Genomic DNA, 14,750 nt, shown 5'->3' with positions numbered 1-14,750 from the left:
GGGAATTCCAGCACTTGAAGCCCCCGCAACTGAAGGGACTGCCAACTATGCTGGAGCAATTATGACTGGGAATATATAAATGGCCAGAATTAGAGAAACATGGGTATACTGGAGGGTTGCGAAGGGAATTAGAGTTAGGGAAAGGCAAGGACATGCAGGGATTTGTAGATAAGGATGAAGATTTTAAAATCAAAATCCAGCAAATTATAAGCCAAAGAAGATCAGCAAGTACTGTAGTGATAAGTCAATGGGACAAAGAGACAACAAAGAAGTAGAGCACAGGAACAGGCCCTTTGGCCCTCCAGGATTGTGCCAATCATGATGCCCTAACTCAAAAAACCTTCTGCCTTTACTCTCCATTTCCTCCCTATTCATGTACCCATCCATGTGTCTCTTAAATGTTGCTTTTGTGTCTGTTTCCACTACATCCTGTGGTTGTGTATTCCAGACATCCACCATGCTCCACATGAAAAATTTACCCTGCACATCGCCCTTAGAATTTTCCCCCTCACCTTAAACCTGTGCTCCCTTGTAATTGAATTTTCACCTTGGGAAAAAGCCTCTGACTATCCATCCTGTCTATGCCTTTCACAATTTCGTAGACCGCTATTAGTTTTCCCTTCAGTCTCTGTCTTTCCAGTGAAAACAATCCTAGTTTATTCAAACTCTCCTCATAGTCAATATCCTTGAGACCAGGCAACAGCCTGGTGAACCTTCTTTACCTTTCTCCAAAGCTTCCACATCCATCTGATAATGAGGTGACCAGAACAGCATGCAATACTCCACATGCTGCCTAACCAAAGTTTTATATAGCTGCAACATGATTTCCCAACTCCTGTACTCAATGTCCTGGCTGATGAAGACAGCATGCCATATGCCTTCTTAATCATCTTGGCCGTCGGTGTTACAACTTTTAAGAAACTGTGCACCTACACACCCAGGTCCCTCTGTATGTTAACATTCCTAAGGGTTCTGCCCTTTACAGTATAATTCATATGTAAATTTTATCCTCCAAAATGCATCATCTCGCATCTGTCTGGATTAAACTCCACCTGCCCAAGTCTCCAAATTATCAATATCCTGTTGTATCCTCTGACGATCCTCAGCACTGCAGGCAACTCCACCAATCTTCACAACATCTGCAAGCTTACTAATCAGACCACTGACATTTTCCTGCAGATCAGTTATATATTCAACAAACAACAAGAGATCCCAGCACTGATTCCTGTGGAATGCCACTAGCTGCAGATCTTCATTCTGAAAAACACCCTTCCACCACTACTCTGTTTCCTGTAACCAAGCCAGCTTTGTATCCATCTAGCCAGCCCACTCCGAATCCCATGTGATTTTAGTTTTTGTACCATTCTGCCATGCGGGACCTTGTCAAATGCCTGACCAAAATCCATGTAAACTACATCCACAGCTCTTCCCTCATCACCTCTTCAAAAAACTCAATCAAGTTGGTGACTCTTGACCTACCCTGTACAAAACCATGCTGCCTGTCACTAACTAGTTCCTTTTCCTCCAAATGTGCATATATTCTGTCCCTTAGTAGCATCTCCAAAAGCTTCCCCACCACTGATGTCAGGTTCGCCGGCTTACAATTTGCTGGATTGTCCCTGTTTCCTTTCTTAAACAAGGGACATGCTGTCAATTAATATACATTGGCAGGGGAGTTTTGGATTATCTCAAGTTTACAGAGGGTAGAATGTGGGAGAACAGCATGAGTGCACTGGAATAATCAAGTCTAGAGGTAACAAAAGTGTGGATTATGAGTTCAGCAGCAGATGAGCCAAGACAGGGGTGAAGTCAAGTAATGCAACAGATTTGAAAATAGATGGTCTTAGAAATGGCATAAATGTGCGGTCAGAAGTACATTTCAGGATTAAATGTGACAACCAAGATTGTGAACAGCCAGGCTTAACCTCAGACTGTTTTCATGGTGAGAGATGGAGTTGATAGTGTTACTATCCTAGCTGATGTTATTGCTAGATGGAAAGGTCCCAGAATGAAACTCTGGCTCAACTGACTGTAAATTCTATTTTAGTTTATAAATACTGATGAACAAAGTCACAGTATTCAACCAAAAAGATGTTTATTATACTTCAGACTCCTTTATCTTTACAAGTGTACACTGATTTTTAAGGATAACAAAAGTTACAAAATGTATCTTTTACAATAATGTTCTTGGTAAGTACATATTCCCTTTCAACCAACAGGCCAACTGTGGTTAGACACACCCCACTCTGAAACTAAGTAGTGGACACCACACAATACAACTTTTGTGCATTTCTCACCAAATGAGAAATGAGATTATCATGCTGAATGTCAGTTGGTCTCACTGGAACTTGAGTGTTTCCAAACAAAATCTTCTGCTAAACAATGCTTTCCCTCTATCATGTGCCATCACCATGGATCCACATCCAGGATTTCAATCTCTCCTTTCAGTATTCCTCTGCTTTGAATATCCATGTGCATTCTACCTTCCACACAACCTTTCTGATACCCAGCTATGCCAACAGAACACCACTGCTTCACAGGCTGTATGTATTAAGGTATCACCTTAATCACCCTTGAATTAGTTCAGATATCTGGCTTCTCACAAGTCCATTTCATCAGGTCTGCAACTTTCAGATCTATCTTTAATAGGAAGCCTCTCTCTGCTCCTTTCTTCAACTTCAGTGAACAGTATATTGCTTAATTTCCAGTTCCTTTGTCATTTTGACTTGCATCTTCCTAGGACATCTCTTTTCATCCTTGGATTCTTGAATTATCTGTTCTTTAGCTTCTGGGATTTGCTTTCTTGCCGTGACTCCATAGATCTGCCTCTCTGCATCTGGCAGTTTCTGAGACAGCTGTTTCCTCTCCAAATGTTACAGGGTCCAGTTTAAAAACAAAACTCAAATTCTTTCTAACCTAAATGACTCTTGGTTGCTAAGTAACGCCCTAGTCTTTCTTTAGTACTTGTTTGCTTTTACATTGTAAACACTCTAATCACAGGGGAAGCAATGGTAACATGGTATTGTCGCTGGACTAGTAACTAGGAGACCAAAGTAACGTTCTGGTTTCTAATCCCACCACAGCAGATGGTGAAATTAGGAATCAATTTAAAAAAATCAAGAATTAAAAGTCTGATGATGACTATGAAACTATTGTTGATTGTCATACCGATCTGGTTTACTAATGTCCTTTAGGGAAGGCAATCCACTGTCCTTACATGTTCTTTCCTACAGGTGACTCCAGATCCATACCAATAAGGTCAACTCTTAACTGCCCTCCTCAAGGGGAATTAGGGATGGGGCAATAAATGCTGGCCTAACCAGCAATGCCCATATCCCATGAACAATTTTTTTTAAAAGTCTCAGAGGTGAGTGTGTCAATTGTCAGCGTTGAGTCAAGACTCAGAAATGGTTCCAACGCTCAGCTGAAGATATTGAGTTGAAAGCTTAACTCAAATTCAAACAGGGACACCCCACATTTGCAAACAATATGGTTTAGCCTGATTCAGGAGAGAAGAGGAATCTCTTGAAAGGGAGCAGGTTTTGATGGGGATTGAATATATCTGCCCAAGCTTTAGTTGAAAGAAGGCTCATCCAATACTGAATGGAAAAGTAAGAATTGCTGTACAAAAAAAGACCATGGTATATCTAATACACATTTTACTCTTGAAATAATCATAACAATGGATCTACAGATTAATGGATGATTTGTCTGCAATACACTCAGACTTGATTTGAGGAAACCCTGGTTGTAGAAAGTTTTGGGGACTACTAGAGGGGGACGAAGGCTAGATGGCCTAATAACCGTGTTGCAAACTGGGCCATGTCCCAATAGATGGAGGCAGACCTTCCAACTTGCCTCTATTGCCAGCTCAGGCCTTCTTTGGGAGATAGTGGACCTGCCTCCAGCTCGTGCCCATCTTCTCAGGATGAAAATATGGCAGCTGGGAACAGCTGAGACAGAGGCAGACTTGTGGAATTGGGAAAAATCCTGACTCCCAATTCCCTTGAAGACAAAAATCCAACCCCAAGTATGTGACAAAAAGCTGTCGAGGAGAATATCACAGATGTAAGGAAAATCCACATAAGCACATCTGAAGACATGAATAGAAGGATACACTGTTAGGGTTAGATAGTGAGGAGTTAGATGAAGTGGGATGCAAAGAGGTTCATGTGAAGTATAAACGTTGGTAGTGACTAATCGCCATGAAGCCTGTTTCTGCAATGTGTCCCTTAAGTGGGGAATTTTAGTCCGGTGGAGTGCATGGGGTTAGTTGCGGTTAGGAAACAAAATGGGGGAAAAATGAGTGCATCTGGAAACCGACTCCAACTCACCAACTTCAACTTGGGCCCATCTGACTATTTACAAGCAACCCCACAGGAGAGACACATTGTCTATTAACAAGCCGTATGGACTTTCCCTGCTCCTATTTTCTATATGTTAATTGCTCTATTAGATTGATATTTCAATTCACTTTCAAATTTAACACCACACACAAATGTTTCCTGAACCTTGCTGGTCAAAGCAAAAGTTCAGAAAACATATTAGCAACTGAGGGCTTTGAATCAAATTCATGGAATTACTGTGATAAATACTCATACTCACAGCTGCTTATTTACCTGCTGGTGAGAAAGGGTTTGTTTATAGCATTTTTGCTGAGAGTTTACCTTTCTCGTATATATTAAAGAACATAAGAACATAAAAAAAAGGAGCAGGAGTCGGCCATTTAGCCCTTTGAGCCTGCCCCGCCATTCAATAAGATCATGGCTGATCTGAAGTGGATCAGTTCCACTTTCCCGCTTTCTCCCCATAACCCTTAATTCCCTTGTCTATCAGAAATCTATCTACCCGTGACTTAAATATATTCAATGAGGTAGCCTCCACCACTTCAATGGGCAGAGAATTCCAGAGATTCACCACCCTTTGAGTGAAGAAGTTCCTCCTCAACTCCATTCTAAACTGCCCCCCCTCTTATTTTGAGGCTGTGCCCTCTAGTTCTGTTTTCCTTTCTAAGTGAAAAGAATCTCTCTACCTCTATCCTATCTAGCCCCTTCATTATCTTGTAAGTCTCTATAAGATCCCCCCTCAGCCTTCTAAACTCCAACAAGTACAGGCCCAGTATATTTAATCTCTCCTCATAAGCTAATGCCCTCATCTCCGCTATCAGCATGGTGAACCTTCTCTGTACTCCCTCCAAGGCCAATATATCCTTTCGCAAATAAGGGGACCAAAACTGCATACAGTACTCCAGTTGCAGCCTCACCAGTGCCTTGTACAGTTGCAGCAAGACCTCCCTGCTTTTATATTCTATCTCCCTCGCGATAAAGGACAACATTCCATTCACCTTCTTGATCACCTGCTGCACCTGCAGACTGAGTTTTTGCAATTCGTGCACAAGGACCCCCAGGTCCCTCTGCACAGTAGCATGCTATAGCTTTTCACCATTTAAATAATAATCTCTCCTACTATTATTTCGACCAAAGTGGATAACCTCACATTTGCTAACGTTATACTCCATCTGCCAGGTCCTCGCCCACTCACTTAGCCTGTCCAGATCTCTCTGCAGACTTTCCACGCCCTCCATGCAATTCGCTTTTCCACTCATCTTCGTGTCATCAGCAAATTTTGTTATCCTACACTCATCCCCCTCCTCCAGATCGTCTATGTATATGGTAAACAGTTGAGGCCCCAGCACCAATCCCTGTGACACTCCACTAGTCACCAACCGCCAACCAGAAAAGCATCCATTGATCCCAAAGACTGAGCTTCCTTCACATGTCCAAACATCAGTGTTTCAGTGTGTTCAGGTTGTCATATCAGGTGGTGATAGCTGCAACCTCCGAGAGGAAGACATGCTATCTGCTGGACTGCATGACCATGCACTACTAATGGCTGCCAAGGTCACTGCAACGTACTTTTTTTTAGCTTTCAGATCCTTCCTTGGCTCTTGCACCAACATCTCCAAGAATTCCTAATCTGCTGACCATAAATGTACACAGCGAAGTCAGTAATTCTGTGGACTTTTCTTGCAAAGATGCCAGTCAGAATGAGCAGGCAGTAGGATTTGCATCTCTGGCTGATTTCCCAAAGCAGCAGCTGGGCACATCAAATAAACTAGACTATTTGTCAATCACCTCCATTCTATAAATATGCAGTTAGGGTGTGCAATCACAAAACAATAATTATACAAGTGTACACAAAATTCGAGGGGAAGCTGCCATGATGCTGCCACCTTGTAGCAGTTAAAGCTCCCCAATATCTTTGGAGCAATAAGCAGATTGGATGATGGCTGTTTGGAGATAAAGAATACCTACTTCAAACATTGTTGATGATAGATGTTATCTACTGCTGATTTTTTTTTCTTTGTTAGGTACAGCATCTGCATCTAACTGAACAAAGCTGGGAGAGGGTTGCAGCCTCCAATCCAGACTCATCACCATAACCTGTTCTTGTGACCAGATAAAACTCTGTCTAACTGATCCTACCAAAGTGTGAACATCTGAGCTAATACTTGTTATGCATGATGCAAACCTCAAGGTTCAGGTGCTCTGAGGAATTGTCATTTGCGGATTGCAGCTACTGCTGCTGTATGCGCAAAGGCACTGTCGGAGATAAAGGACATGAATTAGCATTGACAAGGCAATCCATGTTGCAGTTTACCGTTAAGATAATCACATTTGTTGAAATCAAGTCAATATGACTGGCAGCTGTATGACATAGGGATTGCTGTTATCTAATTGTATCACCAGGTAGCTGGGAGGTGCTCATCTTCAAAGTCAACAATGGGTCACAAGGACAAGTTATGGTGATGAGTCTGCACTGGAGGCTGCAACCCTCTCCAAACTTTGTTCAGTTAGATGCAGATGCTGTACTGAACAAAGAAAAAAAAATCAGCAGCAGATGATAACTGTCATCAACAATGTTTGAAGTAGGTACAACTTATCTCCAAAGTCAAGGACACTGTAACTTTAGTGATCTCCAACAACTCTTTCTCTGCTATTGTCAGCCATAAGTTTCAAGATGAATGGCAGTAGTGGGTGAACAGGTGGAGATGTGAGAAAGTGCATAGAAAAAGAAGAGTTGGCATACTTGCAAGGTAGGTGGGTATGAACATAAGAACATAAGAACATAAGAAATAGGAGCAGGAGTAGGCCATCTGGCCCTTCGAGCCTGCCCCGCCATTCAATAAGATCATGGCTGATCTGTCGTGGCTCAGTTCCACTTTCCCGCCCTCTCCCCATAACCCTTAATCCCCTCTCTTATCAAAAACCCATCAACCCACGTCTTAAAAATATTTAGTGAGGTGGCCTCCACCACTTCAACGGGCAGAGAATTCCAGAGATTCACCACCCTTTGAGTGAAGAAGTTCTTCCTCAACTCCGTTCTAAACCGCCCCCCCTTTATCTTGAGGCTGTGCCCCCTAGTCCTACTGTCCTTTCTGAGCGGGAAGAGCCTCTCCACCTCTATCCTATCCATCCCATTCATCATCTTATACATCTCAATGAGATCTCCCCTCATTCTTCTAAACTCCAACGAGTACAAGCCTAAGTCATGTGATAGAATAGGTTTGAGAAGGCAGATTGAGGATGGGTGATGCATACAGCAACATACAAGTAAATGTGCTACATACTTAACTTCCCTGACCTGGTTACTTCCATAAAGCATTTCCTGCATTGAATCTATAGCCATATGGCTAACTGCTAAAATCTTAAAGCATGATGGGAAAAGAAGTCAACCTTATACCAGCATAAGTGCTGTGGGGAAAAATGATTACAGCTTTACCAGCTGGCCTGCCAAACAATTATCTTGTGATAAGGACCTATTTAACATTGAAATGCTGTAAATGTTCCTAAACAAAGGACTGAAGGAGGAACAATGGAGTAAACATCTCCTTGATCAGTAAGCAACTGAAGAGGATGTCACACATTAAAAGAACTTGCGTGACAGAAGAGGAATGGCAAGAATCAGAATAACTAGAAAATGCAGAGACTTGTTGACCAGAAACTCTGCAGCAACCAGAGGTGTCACGAGACACAGAGTGCTTGGAACATTCGAGAAGGAAGGCAATATAAGCTACATAAGATAACATCTTATCAGGGAGGTGAGTGGAATCTGCAAGAATAACCATCGTGCAAGATGGATCCTAAACTGGGATTCACCTCATCAGATGGCATCTTTAAGTCCGTTATTAATAAATACTCATTTATGATCTAGTAAGTGTGTGTTTATCTGCAATTCCAGCCGAGCAGAGTGAAACTCTGACCCTCAACAAATCAATGAGCATCACATAACATTCCTTGCTATTGCCTTGCAGGGCACCTCCAGCTACACCTTCTGGGTATCAGCTGTTGGTTTCTTACTCCCATTGCTGGGGCAGAGTGCCATCTTCTAACTCTTAAACTAACCATAACAATCCATCAAGTGAGGTGTCACTAAACTGCAGTACAGTCTTTGCCGATATGGAATCCATTCTTAAACTTTCACTTTGTTATTTCCAACTTCAATTCCTCAAGATCCGTCTTCACACTGGCCCTTTAAATGCTGGAGTTGAGATTATGTCAAGTAGGTGCTCATCATGTCTACTGCTGTTCACTAGATTCCAAATCTGGGAATAAAGGGCTTATGAACTGGCTGAGATAAAAAGCGCACGGACAGACATGCTGAACTTTCTTCTGCCTTTCCACACAGTACCAAATGCTCCATAATAGCAAACATGATTTCAGGGGATGACAATGGTGAAACTTTGTCAATAAATTATTTAAAGCTATTTTAAATGAATTTTGTATTTGAAAAGTACTAATTAGCAACAAAGCAATCTAGACAATAATTTTGTAGGTGATGTCAAAAGGTTTTGTTGGTACAGCAATAGATTATTTAACATAAGCAGTTATCTGGATAGAACCATATTCTTCCTCTCTCTGAAATTTATTCTCAGAATTACAGATTCTTTGCAGAATTACAGATATTTGCAGATTCTTAGTAACAGCAATGAGGTTTAGAATTACCATCTGGTGCTAGACATGCGATAATGGATGGTAGAAAATTCAACTGCCTCATTGATTTTCGAACTTCACCTGTAATAAATAAAAACACCAGCATGTAGAAAATGAATCAACAGCTTTAAGTATCTTTATTCATCTTACCAAAGCTCAGCCATTGCAACCAAAGGCCATTTCATCCAGAGGTGTCACAAACCATTGCCCCAAAAGAGAAAAAGGATAGAATTTTAACATGGAACAAAGCATATGTTTGGATGCTTTGTCAAGGGGTCAAAGATGGAAACTTGCTCCAGTATGCTGACTACCCGATTTAAAAAAGTATCTCAGGCACATTCAGCAAGTTGCATGCAATGCACATAGGGATTTGAATGTCTTAATCTTTCCACTAAAGCATTAGTTCAATGTAATATTGAATTTAACAACATTTCCATGGATTTCCAAGCTTCGTGAACCTACCCTTTGACACCAAAGTAAGAACACAGCTGTAACCCATCAGTTCCATTGAAAGTCAAGCAAATGTTGTAATTATTATTCAGTTTTTTTTTAATTCATTCATGAGATTTGGATGGGTGAGCCAGCATTTATTGCCCATCCCTTATTGCTCGAGAACTATAGAATAGAACCAGGGAATCCCGACAGTGCAGAAGGAGGCCATTTGGCCCATCATGTCTGCATCAACTCTCTAAAAGAGCATCTCACTCAGGCTGTCCAATAAAGCATGATCTTGGGTTTGAGACCCTGGTCTACAAGTACTCTTCTCCAGTTGGCTTAAGGCTGAGCTGGCAGGTTGGAAGCAATGATGAAATTAATCATCTATGTCTGCCTTCATTAAGAGAAGGTTCCCAACATATGGAATAGGGCTGTTAATTTTAATTATCGGAAAGCTTTTTGGAATATTCTGCTCAAATTTGACTACACTCATAAATTTGTCACCTTCCTCCATTTACTCCAAGATAACATGCAAACTGTGATCATTACCAACAGTACCTCCACAGATCAGTGAAGACTGGGATCAAATAAGGCTGTCATCTCACCAACAGTCTTCTCTATCTTACTCGCTGCCTTGGTGGTTATTTTCCAGACGTCGCTGGATTCCGGGGAAGTGCCGGAAGATTGGAAAACGGCTAATGTTACGCCGTTGTTTAAGAAGGGTGCCAGGCAAAAGGCGGGGAATTATAGGCCGGTTAGTTTAACGTCTGTTGTAGGTAAAATGTTAGAATCCGTCATCAAGGAGGAAATAACGAGGCATCTTGAGTGGAATTGCTTGACAGAGCAGACGCAGCACGGTTTCGTTAAGGGGAAGTCGTGTCTGACAAATTTACTGGAGTCCTATGAGGATGTGTCTACGGCGGTGGATAGAGGAGAGCTGGAGGATGTGGTCTTTCTTGATTTTCAGAAGGCGTTTGACAAGGTACCTCACAAGAGGTTATTGCAGAAGGTCAGGGGACATGGAGTTGGGGGTAGGGTGTTAGCGTGGATAGAGGACTGGTTGTCAAATAGGAGGCAGTGAGTGGGGGTCAATGGGTGCTATTCGGATTGGCGGTTGGTGACTAGTGGAGTGCCCCAGGGGTCGGTGCTGGGGCCTCAGCTATTTACCATTTATATAGATGATCTGGAGGAGGGAACTGAGTGTATGGTGTCGAAATTTGCTGATGACACCAAGATTGGTGGAACGGCAAATTGCACGGAGGGTGTGGAGAGTCTGCAGAAGGATCTAGATAGGCTGGGTGAATGGGCCAGGAACTGGCAAATGGAATTTAATGTTGGCAAGTGCGAGGTGGTCCACTTTGGTAGGAATAACGGTAGGAAGGATTATTACTTACGTGGAGAAAAACTGCAGCAGGCAACAGTGCAGAGGGACCTCGGGGTCCTTGTGCATGAGTCGCAAAAACCCAGCTTGCAGGTACAGCAGGTGGTCTGGAAGGCGAATGGGATGCTGGCCTTCATCGCGAGGGGGATTGAATATAAAAGCAGGGAGGTCTTGCTGCGGCTGTATAGGGCATTGGTGAGACCGCAGCTGGAGTACTGTGTGCAGTTTTGGTCGCCGTACTTACGCAGGGATATTTTGGCCTTGGAGGGAGTGCAGAGGAGGTTTACTAGGCTGATGCCGGAGTTGAGGGGGTTGAGCTATGAGGAGAGGCTGAATAAACTAGGCTTGTACTCGTTAGAGTTTAGAAGAATGAGGGGAGATCTCATTGAGACGTATAAGATGATGAATGGGATGGATAGGATAGAGGTGGAGAGGCTCTTCCCGCTCAGAAAGGACAGTAGGACTAGGGGGCACAGCCTCAAGATAAAGGGGGGGCAGTTTAGAACGGAGTTGAGGAGGAACTTCTTCACTCAAAGGGTGGTGAATCTCTGGAATTCTCTGCCCGTTGAGGTGGTGGAGGCTGCCTCGCTAAATATTTTTAAGACGCGGGTTGATGGGTTTTTGATAAGCGAGGGGATTAAGGGTTATGGGGAGAGGGCGGGAATGTGGAACTGAACCCACATCAGAACTGAGCCACGACAGATCAGCCATGATCTTATTGAATGGCGGGGCAGGCTCGAAGGGCCAGATACAAAGAACAAAGAACAACCCAGCACGGGAAACAGGCCCTTCGGCCCAACGAGCCCGCGCCGCCGCATCACCCTGCACCTATTCTACCCTGCATGTCTACGAATGGGACCCTACTCAGTCAGATTCAGGGAAGAAATAGTGTCAATTTGGTAGAAACCGATTAGCCTAAGAGCACATCTTTGGGGTGTGGGAGGAAACCGGAGCGCCCGGAGGAAACCCACGCAACCACAGGGAGAATGCGCAAACTCCCACAGACACAGGCCCAAATCCATGTATCTGCACAGCTAGCAGTGCTAGTCACTGAGCTGTTGCGGCGCCCGTCTATCGGTCCAGGATCAAGCACACACACCGACATGAAGTACTAGGCCACTCCTGGACTTCCAAGAGCAGCCCACGCACGACCCACCGTGTGCATGCCCCTCGCTTGACACGAGGTGGACCTCCACCTGTGGAATAAAGACAAAAAATATTAATCATACAGCCTGCCCTTCCGGTGTCTCCCGAGGTTTAACCCTATTTAATAGCCCCTACCATATCCCTCCATTCTCGTTTCACTCATGTGCCTATCTAACTGCATCTTAAACAAGTCCAACGTTCCTGCCTCCACCACCCTACTCGGTAGCGCATTCCAGACCCCCACAACTCTCTGCGTAAAGAACCTTCTTCTTACCTCCAAATTATACCTCCCCCCCTCACCCTTAAGTGATGACCTCTCGTGTTCGTACCCAGTCTAGGGAGCAGTCTCTCACTATTAACTCTATCTATTCCCTTCAGTATCTTATATACCTCTATCATGTCCCCTCTCAATCTCCGTCTTTCCAAGGAGAATAGCCCCAGTCTCTTCAATCTCTCCTCGTAATCCAGTCCCCCCATGCCAGGCAACATCCTGGTAAACCTCCTCTGCACCCTTTCCAGAGACTCCACGTCCTTCTGGTAGTAAGGTGACCAGAACTGGACGCAGTACTCCAAATGCGGTCTAACCAACGTTCTGTATAACTGAAGCATTAGACGGCAGCTTTTATACTCTAAGCCCCTTCCTATAAAGGCTAACATCCCATAAGCCTTCCTAACAATGTTCTCCACTTGTGACGCAACCTTCATGGATTTGTGAACCTGCACTCCCAGGTCCCTCTGTACGTCTATACTCCTAATCGGCCTACCTTTTATCACATAGCTCCTCTCTGCATTATTCCATCCAAAATGCATCACCTCGCATTTGTCAGGATTAAATGCCATCTGCCACCTATCTGCCCACTGCACCAACCTATCTATATCCTGTTGTATCACCTGACAATCCAGTTCCGTACCCGCCAACCCTGCCATCTTGGTGTCATCAGCAAACTTGCTGATCACACCACCTACGCCCTCTTCCAAGTCATTTATGTAGACTACAAAGAGGAGAGGTCCCAGTACTGAGCCCTGAGGCACACCACTGGTCACTGGCCTCCAGCCCGACAAGGTACCCTGCACAACTACCCTCTGTCTCCTATTTCCCAGCCAGTTCTCAATCCACCTAGCTACCTGGCCTCGTATCCCATGCGCCTTAACCTTTTCTACCAGCCTACCGTGAGGGACTTTGTCAAACGCCTTACTGAAATCCATATAGATGACATCAACGGCTCTCCCATCGTCAACCGTTTTTGTCACCTCCTCAAAGAATTCCACCAGATTCGTAAGGCAAGACCTCCCTCTAACAAAGCCATGTTGCGTATCCCTAATCAGATTGCAACGCTCCAAATGCTCATACATCCTACCCCTAAGTATTTTTTCCATTAACTTCCCTACCACCAACGTCAAACTCACCGGCCTATAATTCCCAGGGTTATCCCTACTACCTTTTTTGAACAACGGGACCACATTTGCTACCCTCCAGTCTTCTGGGACCTCACCTGTGTCCAAAGAAGAGACAAAGATTTGCGCCAGAGGCCCAGCAATTTCATCTTTCGCCTCCCTAAGCAGCCTGGGATAAATACCATCAGGCCCCGGAGCTTTATCCGTCCTTACGCTACCTAAAAGCCCTAGCACTTCCTCTCTCGTAATAACTATATCCTGCAACTGAACCTCCGCTCCCTCCAAGAGACCGCACGATTCCGAACCCCTCTCCTTCGTGAATACCGACGCAAAGTATTCATTCAGGAGCTCCCCCATTCCCTCCGACTCAATACACAACTCTCCACTCTTGTCCCTAAGAGGACCAATTTTCCCTCTAACTACTCTCTTGCCTCTAATATAGGAATAAAATGCCTTAGGATTTTCCTTAATCCTACCAGCCAAAGCCATCTCATGCCCTCTCTTCGCCCTTCTAATTCCCCTTTTTAGCTCCCTCCTACACTCTCTATATTCCTCCAGCGCACACTCCGTACCCATTTGTTTTGACCTAACATACGCCTCCCTCTTCTTCCTGACCAAGTCTTCAATATCCCCCGTAATCCACGGCTCTCTAATCCTACCTTTCCCATCCTTTCGCTTAACCGGAACATACCTCCCCTGCAACCATTTCATTTTGTCCCTAAAAGCCTCCCACTTGCCAACCGTGGACTTGCCAGCTAACAGTCCCTCCCAGTCAGTTTGCCGCAGCTCCCTCCTAATCCTGCCATAGCTCGCCTTTCCCCAGTTCAGCACACTCCCGTTCGGACGGCACTCGTCCCTTTCCATTTTTATCCTAAAGTAGACGGACTTGTGGTCACTGTTCGCCACATGTTCGCCTACCTCTACCTCACCCACCTGCCCCAGCTCGTTTCCCAACACTAAATCCAGTATAGCCCCTCCCCTAGTCGGGCTAGTTACATACTGTTCTAGCGACCCTTCCATAACACATTTCACAAACTCCTCTCCCTCCGTACCCCCAGCTCTAGGCCCCCTCCAATTCACTCAGGGAAAATTAAAATCACCCACTACAACCACTCTATTCTTCCTGCACCCATCCAAAATGCCCCTGCAAATGCCTTCCTCCACTGACTTTGGGCTGTTGGGTGGCCTATAGTACACCCCTAGCAATGTGATCTCTCCCTTTCTATTCCTCAACTCCACCCACAGCGACTCAATCCCTATCTCTTCCATATCGCCCTCCCTCTGCACTACTGTGATGTTTTCCTTGACTAACAGTGCCACCCCTCCACCTCTCTTCAACCCTCCTCTGTCACACCTAAAACACCTGTACCCAGGAACATTCAGCTGCCAGTCCTGCCCTT

General features: G+C 44.4%; 1 protein-coding gene across 1 annotated transcript in view; it reads right to left on the bottom strand.

The window, feature by feature from the left end:
* Nucleotides 1-14,750, bottom strand: part of armc3 (armadillo repeat containing 3) — a 104,419-nt gene that overhangs the window by 55,484 nt on the left and 34,185 nt on the right. The window contains exon 5 of the mRNA XM_080211186.1: nucleotides 9,006-9,074. Within this exon, the coding sequence (XP_080067312.1) occupies nucleotides 9,006-9,074 (69 nt within the window). The remainder of the gene's footprint in view (nucleotides 1-9,005; nucleotides 9,075-14,750) is intronic.

The sequence above is a fragment of the Carcharhinus amblyrhynchos genome, chromosome 2, assembly GCF_965287045.1.
Source record: "Carcharhinus amblyrhynchos chromosome 2, sCarAmb.v2.hapA, whole genome shotgun sequence".
NCBI classification, from domain to species: domain Eukaryota; kingdom Metazoa; phylum Chordata; class Chondrichthyes; order Carcharhiniformes; family Carcharhinidae; genus Carcharhinus; species Carcharhinus amblyrhynchos.
This window is presented reverse-complemented; position numbering and strand designations above follow the sequence as displayed.